Here is a 14,156-nt window from a genome sequence, read left to right on the forward strand (position 1 = left end):
TCGCCCCATTGGGACGCCGAGTCCGATGCGCGTGCCGTATACGCACCCTTCCATACGTGCCACGCGGGAAAGGTCACGCATTGAGACGCCGGACAGTGCGATAAAGCATCAGCCGAAGAAAAAAAGCAACTAGCGGCGAACGTGGCGGCATATAAATCAGATGCAGGGGGTAAGACGGGCTCTTTTTCCGCAGGAAACCGGTGGCGCTTATCTGCCGTCGCCCAAACATAAAAATGGTGTGAAGAACGTACATTGTTGTTACATTATCTCTCATGAATTGCGTGAGTGTATGTAAGAAGTGTGCAGCAAAGATCTACAAAAGCAAGCTGATGCATTGCGGCTTCCTGGGTGCCTATTTTGCTAACATTTAAATTGGGTACTAAAATCCAATAATCTTAAAAACATGGTTAATAAACCTTTTCCAAGATCAAATTTAAGAACCAATTTCAAGCTTTTATTTTGAATTTATTCAGTTACGAGCACATTTGTTTTCGTCCATAAATAATACATTTACATTGTTATTTAGGAGTGTCTCAATTAAATATGACTCAATGTTGCTGCATAGTTGGTTGCTTAGTGCTCGCCTCCGCTCGTCTAAAAAAAACAATTATTGATTGCCTCGTCAAATGAATCCAGTGGGGCACAAGTTTGCTTGTTACAAAATAATTCATACTGGTTAGACTTCAATTTGAAGGCAAGTCGTACATGCATCACATTTGGTAACCTGTCGCACTCTGAACTCTTGACTATGCCGCTTGGCCATACTGTTGCCTCCTGTGGTCTGTGCGGCTTTGCAGGCTTAGTTCAGTTTGGAGTATTGTAGGATCTGTATTTGTATCTGTAGTATGGGATGGGAACGTGTCGACCGTGGAAGCAAAATGTTTCCACATCTCACTCCATGTCTCTTTTTCCTTAATGCACTGCGGACAAGTGCAAAAGCTTGTGGCTATTTTGCATGAAACCGAAAAAAATAATAATAATTTAAAAGCCCATCTTTTTCAGCCGAGACCGAAAGATTACGTGATTTCCGATCACGCAATCGTATTGGAGCAACTTTAGGCTAAACCTCCCAGTAGTTGATACTGTCAAGCATGTTGTGTTTTCATCAGTGTAGGTCCTGAAGTAAGAGGATTATAGAACAACAAAATAACAACTCCATTTTGTGGAAAGTTGGAACAATTCACTTTTGTTACCTTTGCATGAATCTCTAAGTTTCCTCCATTTCTCAGTTAATGCGTGAATCTTGATGAGAACTTCAGGCATACACAGGCAGTATGGTTCTATGAATGTTGTGTACAGGTTGTTCTCTGTCTACGACAGCATTCCGAATTGTTTGTAAGTCATAAGACACCATATAATATCACCAACCTATGCTTATGCAGTGGAAAGGTCATGATTACAGTAAATAGCTACATTAAAAACCCTTCTATGCCATAAATATAAAATAATCAAATGAACCACTGAGTAGAGCGGCAACTGAGTGTGCCTTCTTAAGCCATGCGCTGTTTGGAACTTGGAATGTTGTAAAACTGAGGACCCCCTGTATACAAATATAATTAATCCAAATTAGGATTGTTCAACCTTGCAAGAGGTGCTGTTTTACACCACTGCCGCAATATACGAGATGATATTTTATAAAGCACAGAGGAGGCATATTATAGCAAAACAAATGAGGTTTTATTGCTACACCAAGGCAAGCAAATGTGATGGGAATATACAGCCTTTCCGAGACTTTTGAGTACCTACAGCCAACCCAATATTGCAATTGTATGTCACTGTATAAAGTTTTAAAATGACAAAACTTCTTTCCAACAGTCATATGAAAGCCAGAGGATGTAATGAGGTCAGAGTGACGCTCATCTCGTTTCAGTTGGGAAAGCGCCATCATACTCTGGCGGGAATAGAAAAATGGCAAGGAGCAGCTGCAGCGCACACCAAAACAAACAACTACATTAGCGCACATGCACATCTATACACACACCCTTGCTTCCCGGGAGGCCGCACCTCTCACACTTTCATTTATTTTTTAACATCACCGTGGAAAATGACTGCACTGTGCCTCTGGAATGAAAGCTTCCTGTTGGACGCTGCGGGGCACAAACCCAGAACACCTTTTGTACAATGCATACGATGGGTTTTGTTATGGATTGCTTATTGACATGTTGAGATGCATGTTCTAGAAGCAATTTTCATTTCTCCCTTCCTTGAGATAGACTTTATTCAATTACCTTTCCATAGTGTTGCTAAAGGGATGGGACTGGGTAACTGTGGCACAATTGTACCTGCAAAATGTGAAAGTAGTTACATTGACATCCATGAATTCACCCTATGGGGTGGATTCATGTAGATTAGAGGTCATTAGAGCAGATAAACGAGATGTAACGAGTTTCCACATACAATTATGTACTGAACCTGGATTTCTGGTGTACAGTTACACCCTTACCGTTTCGAGTTGATGAACACCATCAAACCTTTGACACTATCATATTAACCAACACTAATCAACCCCTACAACTCTGGTCGCCGAGTCTCTGCACAGATAGAATATAATCTCTCAAAGGGAGACCCAACAGCCAACATCATATCGGGTGCTCACAACCACGACGCTTACAGATGATCAAGCTCAGGCCAAAGACGCCACATTATAGCCAATTAACCCGCCGCTCTGATCCCCTTACTGCATCCCGTGTACCACCAGACCTCGACATTTCATTAGCACACACATATGCACACAGAGACCCCCCCTCGACATTGTAATCCAGTCACACCCATCCTAATGCACCCACTTTAATCCAATCAGCCAATCGAAAGTCTTTGTACACATGCCTCCATCACATGAGTACCCACCCCGTTAGGGCCCACGTTTGCTCGCAGTCAGCGGCTGTCATTTGGCACTAATTTTATTGCAGTGAGTGATTTTTCTCCTCCCCCCTCCTCTCGCTTTAATGCGATTTGGGAAGTCTCAGCTCCAGCCTGTGCAAGTCTAGCGCTACACCCCTGGTGGGCCACGCTAATCAGTTTCCAACATTTCTCAGGGAGACAATGATCCCAGTGTTAGCACTGGCTAATGACAAGCTAACACAATAAACTCGGCCTCCCGAGGGCCGGGGCCCAATTTGGCCCCACCACTCGCGGCCTCCTCATCCACTTTGCCTACATTACGATGGAGTCTAATGGCCTCTTATTAAGAAGACGGATGGAACGAGGACAGGGAGAGATACTTCAAGTACTTGGGTTACATGCATGTGTTGGGTACATGCTACATCCATGATTGCTTGGACGCCAGTTTGGTATTACCTCCTCATCTAATGGCCTCAATACAGCAATTAAGGCTTACCGTTATACTGAATGAAGTATATATGTGTGGACCGTACAGGCTGTTCAGTCCCTGAACGACCGGTGCCAGAGTTTGGTCTGCATTGCTGGCAGTAAGTCGGATCCATTTCCAGTGAAAGTTGGACTTTTGACACAGATTCTGTTCATAACTTTTACGATGGGGTCCAGTTTGATGGCTTCAGTATTGCATCTCTGCTTTTTTTCAGATGATGTGGTTCTGTTGGCTTCATCAAGCTGCGATCTTCAACTTTCGCTGGAGCGGTTTGCAGCCAAGGGTGAAGCGGTTGAGACGAGAATCAGCACCTCCAAATCTGGGGCAATGGTCCTCGGTCGGAAAAGGGTGGAGGGCCATCTCCAGCTCGGGAATGAGATCCTATCCAATATGGAGGAATTCAAGTAGCTTGCTCATGAGTGAGGGAAGAATGGGCAGATGCTCTATCAGTCTGTTGTGGTGAAAAAGGAGCTGAGATGAAATGGCAAAGCTCTTGACTTACCGCTCGATCTACGTTCCCACCCTCACCTATGGTCACGAGCTGTGGGTCGAGACTGAAAGAACAAAATCGTGGATACAAGCGGCCGATATGAGTTTCCTCCACTGGACGTCTGGGCTCCCCCTTAAGAGATAGGATGAGAAGTTCGGTCATCGGGGAGGGGCTCAGAGTAAAGCTGCTTCTCAGCAATATGAGGAGGCTCTGGCATCTGTTTAAAATGCCTCCTGGATGCCTCCCTTGTGAGGTTTTCCGGGGATGACCCACTGGGAGGAGGTGGAGGAGACCCAAGACATGCTGGAGAGACAATGTCTCTCGGCTGGCCTAGGAACGTTTTGGGATCCCCCTGGAAGAGCGGAATGAAAAGGCTGGGGAGAGGGAAGTCGAACTTCTCTGCTTAAGTTGCTGCCCCCGCAACTCGAACCAGAATAAGGGGAAGAAAACGGATGGATGGATGGATGGATGGATGGATGCGTCAACCCAAGTGCTGGACTTTGTTAATTCAGTTTAAGAGGTTAAGAAGTATTGTCCTACCTACAAGACAGCCCATTAAGCCCACGAGCACAAGAAAAGCCCCGTCAGCTATCATCAACATGCTATCAGGCTTATCACTCAGCTGCATCATCAATATCAGCTAATGGCCCAGACTAATGCTGTCCCTGATTGAAAGCCATGGGTTAGAATGTGGTTTGCATAATTTAATATAAGGCCCGGAATTGTGATAAATGCGTCCTTTTTGGATAGCGCCATAGCCCTGTGTTGCAGTCGGAATAAGAGTAGGGGACTTACTTGAACTTGGCATTCACTTGGTCAGCGGCTTTATGGTAGTTCTCTGTGGTGACCTTGTAGAACTGAGCACTCTGTAGACAAAAACAAACAAGCTTAGAGTCCAAATTACTCTTCCTGAAAATGTGCATTAAACAAAACCATGTTAAGTCTACTTTTCAGGTAAAAGCAATAAAAGCAAAATGAAACACTTCAGCAAAATAGAACCCACATTATCTGTGGTAAAACTCGGACTGTGAGGACAGGCCTATTACCAACTGGAACAACAACAAGCGGCAGTCATGCAATGTCAGAGGATTGTAGTAAACAGTGTACAGACGCCGGGTCAAATCCCCCCCGTCAGTGGGCCCGTCATAAATGAAACCGTCGGGTGGCCACTCTATCTGAATTACTTCTTCAAACACGGTCATATAACCCTACTGCAACGTTTATACTACTCAAGGCAAGTCTGCTTCCCTTGCCCTGGCTGGCCGTTGTGTACATTTATGACTGAGCAATAGGGACTCGGGAGGTTGTAAAATGCAAGGGATGGCTTGATGGAGTGGATGGATAAAGAGATTTGAGATGTTTTACTGCAAAATAATCCAGAATGAGTCTTTTAAACTGCTGAGGTGTACAGCGAGTAGAGGGTACAGTATGTAACGGATATACAGCGTACGTACGGATGTACGGGCGGACGGATGGATGGATGGATGGATGGATTGTATCCGTACTGGCTCAACCTTCTCTTAAAGGAAGACATTCATCATCATTTAGAAAAGATCAATAGGAATGAGCTGCACTGCTAAAAAGAAAAAAAAAGATCAATACCCATGTTGGAGAGCCGATGTGAGATGAGACACGACAATTGTGAAAAATGGTCCGACACACGTGGGATACCTGTACCTGATAATTAAAAAAGATGAGGCCCGTTTTGTGACATCGTAAATTGCATTTCACATATTTCACACCTGTGTATGTACTTGAGTTGTGCGTAAGAGTCAAACTGGGTCATTTTTTTTTTTCCCCCCATTAGGTGAAATGGATGTCTGCTCGTTCATTAATTCGTCAAAACTCAATTGATAATTGATTAATGGTTGCATTTCATTGAATAGCCTTAGTAGCTGTAGTTCTGTTCCCCGGGTAGACCATGACTTGGCCCACAGCCAAGTATTTAAGCTTAAAATAAATATACTATTAGCTGCTGTTTCAGTGCTAAATGTAAATACATTAGAAGCCAAAGTAAGAGTTCTCCAGTTTTGTATTTGACGGATGAAAACTAAAACTAAGGAAAGTTAGAAAGAGCTAACTTGTAAGCTCATGCTGTATCTGTGCCCTCTTGGCCTTGAACAGAGTGCTTCTCATTTTATACAAAGAAACTGTCAGGAGCGCGGGAAAAGGGATTTAGACGGAAGCTTTTTTTTTTTTTCTCCAGATAAAAAGCTGATTTTTGGAGCACTCCCTTAAGTGGAAAGAAAAAAGTATTATCCGAGGTGCTGAAGTTGAACCATTGGACAGGAAGAGCTCTGGAATACTAAGTTTAAAGTAGTAAAACCTGCTAAATGGCAGAGTTGGCACTAATCAGTGCACTAATCCATCTGGGAAGACAAAAGGCCTCCAGCGACAGTGATTGGCACTTTCAATACACAAATAATGTATGCGCCAACACATACGCACCTCGAGGCGTGCAACTGCCATACCGTGGTGGCTGGAGAGCAACACAAATGCACAAAACTACTTTACCAGCCAAGAGGGACAATACTCATTTTGGATCACAAAGGATAATTAAATAATAATAATAATAATAATAATACGGTAATTCAAATGATCTGAAGAGAATTTATTAGAAAGTCATGCAAAAACTTTTGAGACGTTCACAAACGCTACAGTGTTAAATTTTTGCATGAATTTAAAGCAGGTAGCGGTTAATTGGGCATGTTATTTGCATGACAATTGCTTGAAGAGTAAGCTTTTTCAAGTGCTTGTCTGTTTCCGTACAAAATCCGACAACATTATGATTAAAACAGGCTCATTTTAAGGGCCTGCCATGGAATTGCGTCACCACTTCAACAGAACCCCGGGATGTGTTTACCCTGCAAACAAATCAATTGCGATCAACACTGGATTAAATATTTGGTTTGGATGTAGTGGACGGGGTGTCGTAAAACAAATGAAGTCATTACCGCTAATGCACTGGTGTGATATAGAAAAGATAGAAGCTGCATTAAAAATAAATAAATCCTTTAGCTTAATTGTGAGGGGAACGAGCCATTTTTAATGAACGGGGACCAAATAACTGCAGGCGCTAATGGCTTCTTCTTGGCACATATCTGCAGCTAAGCAGGAACCACACCATGCACCACAGTGCACTCCTGCAAGGGGAAGTGAGGGATACAACTTTTCATGAGAACGCGTTTCAGATGTGATTCATAACGAGAATATTACCTGAGAATTATGAAGATAACATGACTTTTAATAAAAAAAAAAAAAAAAAAAAAAAAAAAAATTTCATTTCAGTCATGCACGACCATTGCTATGATATGACTCATGCCACTAACGTCGTCCTCCGTGGGGGAGCAAAAATAAATCCAAGTTCATCAATACACCAGGTGAAAAAGAAAGCTAGAAAATAAGAAAAATACCTTGTGGAAAAAGGTAGAATTAGCATGCGGTGTGGAGGGAAAATGCTGATACGAGAAACAAAGAAAAAAAAGAAAAAGAAAACACAGGCCAGTTGATTGTTAAATATGAGATTGTTTTACAGTGGGCAGGTATTGAGTGAAGATGTAATAAATATATAGATATTGTTTTCAGAGGCTATTTGCTCGCTGTGGGCCCAATGAGAGGCAGCAACGGCAGGCAGCAGCCTGAGCTGTCTGCGAGCGCGCTGATGGCCTGTCACTGGAAGCCTCTCTGATGAATGACCATGTTGGATTGGAACAGACGTGCAATATATATCAGGCTTATATTCTCGCTCTGTGTTGCTCTGTGTTCCTCTGCTACTTTTCCACGAGAGTGAAATATGTTGGGAGCAGCCTGAGGTAAAAAAGACAGAGGGCAAAGAATGGTGAGGGGAGATACTGTGAATAAGTTTCAAAATGGCATTTGCTGCATTCTTGCTCGAAAAACAGCCACTTCTAACCAAAACTGTTATTTTGAGAGGCGCAGTGGGCACCTCAGACAAACCTTGATCCAAACGTATGACTGAATTCTCAAAATTTTTTCCCCCCCTTCAAGCCTTATTATTCTCCCTTTCTAGCCTAGCGCTGGCGTGTGAAGGTTATCTGTTGACACTTTGATCCGCGCATTATTGATCAAAGGCCAAGGTGGCTGATGAATGGTTGCCTCTCTGTTAGTTGACACTCATCTTTTCAACCAATTTCAAGCCAATGCTGCTATACGGTGCTTTTTAATCGTGGTTTTTTTGTTGTTGTTTTTTTCTCAGAACATTAGTCGAATAAAGAGCTTCAGGGTCAATATCACTATTAAGTGCCTTTGGTGTACTCATCAGAATCACTCATGATGAAAATGTAGCAGAAAATTTAAACTCTGAGGTGTTATCATAAGTGGCCCAAAGTGTGCATACATACCAGTACAATGGTAAGTCTGTGTTTTCTTCATTTTATTAAAAAAAAATTCCCACTGGGTGTACGCGATTTTGGAACAGCTCTGCTAACTGAATGATAACAAATTAAAACATTTAAATAATTTTATTGGCCACAACGTTACTTGATAAAACGGGTGATTTTCATCATGTATATTCCATTTTTATAATCATATTGAACATTTTGCATGTGTTCCTGAAATTGATGTCCATCTTGTCATTATGGAGTAACTTCCCCTTTGAAAAAAAAAATGATATTTTCAGCAACATTACAACCAGCATTTTGTCCTTCTTCTATGGAAGACTGAAATTGTGGACAGTTCCCAAATAAATATTTACACTGTTTAGTAATTCTTCTCATATTATCTGTGTAGTTGGATGTTGTCAATCTTAACTTGTCCCCTCTGTCATAGAGAAATATCAGTTGATATGAAAAACCTTCAGAAATATGAAATATATTAGTTAAACAGTACACTGTCAGCTTGCTTACTGAATCATGTTGCTGAGTGAAGTGTGCTCATTAAATGCTAACATTAGCCAAAAATGTCCACCCTGTCAGCAAGCTCACATATTTTGCTGTTTGCATGCACAGTACACTGTCTGCTTGCAGTTCATTTATAAAAAGTATGAGAGCTTCACCAATATGCATCTCTAACAGCATAAAATCTACTTTGTACAATGAATATGAAGTTCAATGGAAAAATCTCAACTTTTTGGGCTGAAATGGGGAATGATTCTCCAATGATTCAACTGAAACTTGTTTATGTGTGTATCTGGCTGTGCAATGTTTTTCCACCTTCTTCCGTGAAGGTGACAATTGCTCATATCAACAAGGCACTTTATTGTGGGATTTGAAAGCAGCATGAGCGTGTACTCGACTCGCTGTTGACCCTGCACCATGACTTGCAGGTACTGCATCTTTTAGCTGCTTGGCAAGGAGCTGCCATTTGCACAATGTGATAGAGAACCTTGTACCCATCTGCACAGGATTTAGTTTGGAGCACGGGGTTAGGGGTGGGGGCGGTATAGTGTCATTTTCGGCAGAATTAAGAAAAGAATGTAAGGGAAGAATAACATTTCACCCTTCGTCCTTGAGGCAGATGTGAAGAGAGGGGATGGTGAAAAAGAAAAATGAAAGGTGGGTCGTACATTTACAGCTTAAGTGAAAAAATGGCCACTAAAGCAGTGAAACTATGACATTTGCTTAACCTTTTGTGAGGGCAACTATGTGGAAGGTGCGCAAAATGGGTAGCCTCTAGTTGTGTCTATGAAGCTACCTTTGCAACTCAGTAATACCAATGCTGTAGGTCCTTTCGATGTTTGAGTGCCCAGTTGACTCAATGAAGGCCATTCCTGGTTCCGAGTGTAGTCAGGATTTTCATTTTTTCTTTTTTGTTGATGTTGCAAACTCACCCTCTCTTCCAGCCGAGCCACCTGCTCTCTGTAGAAAGCATCCTGCTTGTTTAGGTCGGCCTCTTTAGCCTCCAACTGCTTAGCCTTCAGCACACACACACACACACCACACGCACGCACGCACACACACACACACACACACACATTCAGTGAGGTGTTGATAAAACATACTAGTCAGCTTCAGATAGAAAAAAGGCATGTGTGATTAAGGCAAAAGCATAATGACTTCGTGTCTTTTTGACAGTATACATAAACTAAATTGTGATAAACCTTATCAATTGATAATGCTTGCAAAAAAAAAAAAAAAAAAAAAAAAAGTCAAAAGTGCCAGAAAGGAAAGCAATATGGCCGTTCTACTTTTCGGTTGAATCTTCAAGTCAAAGCCATAGAATAACAAAAGGATAACATCAGTCATCGGTATGAACATGCACTACAGCCGTATACATTTACTGAGCTGAGCTTTACTTTCTTTTGTGACCTTCACTACCAAACGTACGGCCGATAGTAGAGGACAGAGGAAAAAAAAGAAAGAAAACGTGAATGTTTCGCGCTGCAGAAAGGAAAAAAAAACTGCCATTTAAGTGAAGGTTACTTGAATCTGAACTGCCATTTTTAACAATAGTTATTATGAAAGCTAAGTGCTGACAGTTTCATATCGGAGTTTGACACAGTGGTGTGTTTGATGCATCGATTGGAAGATGAAGTTAATTAGAACTCTCAGTTCACTTGCATTTTCGAATGTACTCTTGCAAAAAAAAAAAAACACAACTTGAAATTATGAGTTTCGATTAACATCCAAATAGTCGTAAAAGGAGAATGTGGTATTCTGAGATACAGATTTTTTTTTAACAGAATGAACAAGGTACACTGAAGCATCAAGCAGTGAGCTTCAAGGCCTCAGTTGAAATACGCATGCCATTGATGTGCAACAGCTGACAAAACTCAAGTGGAAAAAGAAATGCTTGGCTCCACCATGGAAAAAAAACCAAAAAACACTCTCATTGGAAATTGTCAAAGACTTACCCGAAGACCAACCTCCTGATTAGAAAGCAAAGAAAATAAGGGCACAAAGAAGAAAAAGAATATTGAATGAATGCCTTATTTAACCATGAACTTTTATCAACATCTCTTTTGGAGATGTTTCCTATTCACACTTGAGCCTTCAAAACCTCCGACAAAGTCCTTTCTCTCTCAGTCTACACATATTGTACTTTATATAACCTATACCCTTCTTCATGTGTATGCATTAATGTCATATACCTACAGACTGAGGAGGACTGTTCTAGAGGATAACAGCAATGCAAATGAGGCCTTCAAGCCAGCGCTTTTGTTTGAAGGAGACAGAGATAATGACGGAAGTACACCTAATGAAAAAAATGCATTAGCCCATCCAATTTCACTGTGCACTGATAAGCATCTGTGTTCCAATACTCCATTCACCTGCGGGTGGAGCTGCATGCGTTATGACCGATGTCGTCACAGAGAGGCTGAACGGTAGTTCAGTTCGTCTACCTTAACACATTTGATTGTGTTTTCATTGTAAAGGGTCCCAAAATATCTGACTTAAACCACCCTATTATTCAGTACCACTGTGGCTCAATTTTGTGAAGGGTGGTGCTAGACATGCTATTTTCCCTTGATTGGTCGACATAACTGTCCGACTTCAATGTTAATGCAAACAGGCAAATTACTTCGCTTACTGGTATGGTATGATGTGACTCGAGTCCCTTTCACACCGCTTTCCCGACAAATTGGAGCATCAAAGGGGTAACAGCATTTATTATACTTTGTCTTTCAGACAGAACTCTGGGACATTGTATTGCAGTCTTCACACAGCTGCTGCGGCTTCATGAATTCAGATAATTAGATGAGTGGCATTCAAGAGTCGACTTCAACTCCACATCGGTACCTTACACACATAAGATGGGGAAAAAGAGGCGAGAAAGCCAGGCAGTGTAAAATAGCCCGCCCTTTACACCAAATAAAAACAAACATGGACGTAGTTGCAAGGGGGTTTTGTGAGCAGTAACACGCGTGTTGAAGCTCAATGTTGGGCCTGAAGACGTAGAGCTTTGCAGACAAAAGATGCACTCAGATGGCAGGACACAAACAGAACCTCAGACACTGATCCGAAGCACACACACACACACAGATCCACACAGCAGCCGGAGCAGCTGTACCCACAGAGGGCGGGCGGGCAGGCGGAGATAAATGTGTGCTGAAGGCGAGACTTAAGGTGCCATTAAAGGAGGAGAGGTTGTGATAGAAAATGAGCACCCTGGGGTTTTTCTTGTGCGCCCGCATTAAATCTGCTGGCGGGCATGTCGGCCAGCCTCCTTGACGACACATTCAGGCCCCGACGCGCACACTATGTCAGGATTACTTCCAAGTGATTGCCTCTTTTCAGCGGACTTTAAAAGATAATCTAATCACGCTAAAGGCCAAACAATAGCACGGACCTCACCACTGCCCGTGCACCTTTTGTCCCTGTAATGAAGAGGAGGAGAGGAGTGGAGGGTTGAGAGAAGAAATATGAGAGGAGGCAAAAGATGAGACGAGCGGAAGCCATGGAAGTGAATTTGAGGGTGGGGAAGCGACAGATTGAGGACAATAAAAGGTGATTTATCAGGAATGAAGAAGCCTTGTTTTATGCCACTTTGAGCCTGGACAAAGCAGGTCTCTACCACTGCAAACACAATCTGCATGATGGGTTGGAGATCGCCTCTGGAAAGACAGAATTTACACATGAGCAGCATTTAAAGAGAAAGAGGGCTGCAGTATTTAACTCAAAGAGGATCACCACCTCGAGAAAACTTATGTCTCCCTGAACTTGTGGCCATCCTCTCCTGGGTTCCTATTAGGTATAGTAGCACAATGGCTCAGGGTGACAAGGCAATGGAACTGCAACCATGGTGGTCAGATTAAACAGATCATTGAGGCGAGGTGAACGCCTCTGTGAATATCAATTAGCCAGCCGGTGAATAATTAAGGACAATCGTGTTTTTTAATTAGCCGAGTGCCGCAGTTTGAGTCGTGAAGCGAGGAGCCGGAGGACGGCAGAATGATGAACGCATCTGGATTGTGCCATGTCAGACAAGTCTGGTTCCCCAATGGATTTGCTCCCATCCCTATTTACGGTTCTCTAACACACACAAAAAAAAGGCCAACCGAAAGGAAAACAGTCTTCTCAGGATCACCAATGACAAGAACCATAATTTGTATGTAAATGAAAACAATTCACCACCGACTTCAAGGCAATTCTGCATACAGTCTTCATTTCACGCCTCAGTGATGAAGCCATCTGCACTTTGATATAATGACATGACTTAAAGTCACACTGAGTGGCCACTCGATGAAAATAATCTTACAGGGTGCCAAGATCAATAGGGCACAAATCAAATCTTGTCGCATTAACTAACAACACCTCATCCATAACCTTGGTGTACTTTGCTGCCCCTCCCCACTCCAGTCCGACTCAGCCCTGTCAGAAAACACATCCCAATCAATGCTCCCTCATGACATCCACACGAGTGCTGCAAAACAGCGAGGTCAGGGCTGCTCCCATGTATCACAGAGCTTTGCGACAGTGTCATAGCAAAGCCACGGCCTGGGGGTGTCCAGTGTGCTCCAACAAGCAGGAGAAGGGTGTGTGTTAGGGGTGTGGGGGTGGTCAAAGAGCAGCACAATGTGACTGTGCGTTGGTGTTAACTGGCATGGTCGAGGTGTAGGTGGCATGGGAGAAGTGGGAGGGGGATGGAAGGGTGGGAGAGTGATAGCCAATGTAAAGCATCAATTCATTGTAATGTACCAATATTATACATAAATATGGCTTAAGTGTTGCAGAAATCAAGACGGAATAGTTGCCAGAAGCAGTCGCTCTATAGATGCTGCTTTGAAGTTGGTCATTGTCAATTAATGAGGCAATTATCGACTCTCTTGCTTTTAGAAGACCCCAAAGCCTGGATCAAGTGTTTCCATGTCAGTATTTGCAAACTCCTGAAACAAACAAGGGCTCCAAGGAGTATTGTGGTAGATGAAGCCATCACCACCTCAGGCTTCAGACAGAATGACTCTCCCTCGGGATCTCTTTGCACAGTGAGCAATGATCCAACCACCCAGAATGGTAACCTGTCGAGGACAAGGACCAAGAGTCCAGGGCAAAGGTCATAGGGCAAAATATGTAGGTGGTGCTCATTGGTGTCTCGATGAATGTGCGTGGACACATTAAAATGAAGTGTCCTTGCGGAGTTGTGACCTCACTGACTTTGCCCACAGTGTCAAGTGAAAGCTTAATGATCCTGAGACAGCTTGCTTACACTTTGTATCTTTTTTGCATTCTCCCCAAAATCTGTGGAGGTCTCAAAAACATGCTCATTCATTTGCGGAAAGCAAGAACAGTAGAGCTTATGGTAATGAATAATCACATCAGAGATAACTGTGGCTGCTTCCTCTAAGGATAGTTTCAGGAAAGGAGGGAGAGCATCTGGGGGAAATGATCCTCTGGTGAAAATAAATGGGTTGTGAGAGCACAAAGCTTAAAATCCTGGTAG

At 42.8% G+C, this 14,156-nt stretch overlaps 1 protein-coding gene across 7 annotated transcripts in view; it reads right to left on the reverse strand.

The window, feature by feature from the left end:
- chchd3a (coiled-coil-helix-coiled-coil-helix domain containing 3a) overlaps window positions 1-14,156 on the reverse strand; it is a 47,596-nt gene that overhangs the window by 14,389 nt on the left and 19,051 nt on the right. For 6 of the 7 annotated variants that reach the window (XM_061668289.1, XM_061668288.1, XM_061668283.1 and 3 more), the window contains exons 6-8: window positions 10,630-10,644; window positions 9,607-9,690; window positions 4,614-4,684 (exon numbers count right to left, since the gene is read on the reverse strand). In XM_061668289.1, the coding sequence (XP_061524273.1) occupies window positions 4,614-4,684; window positions 9,607-9,690; window positions 10,630-10,644 (170 nt within the window). The remainder of the gene's footprint in view (window positions 1-4,613; window positions 4,685-9,606; window positions 9,691-10,629; window positions 10,645-14,156) is intronic. The other variant, XM_061668284.1, reaches the window with a different exon arrangement.

This window comes from Phycodurus eques, chromosome 22 (genome assembly GCF_024500275.1).
Source record: "Phycodurus eques isolate BA_2022a chromosome 22, UOR_Pequ_1.1, whole genome shotgun sequence".
NCBI classification, from domain to species: domain Eukaryota; kingdom Metazoa; phylum Chordata; class Actinopteri; order Syngnathiformes; family Syngnathidae; genus Phycodurus; species Phycodurus eques.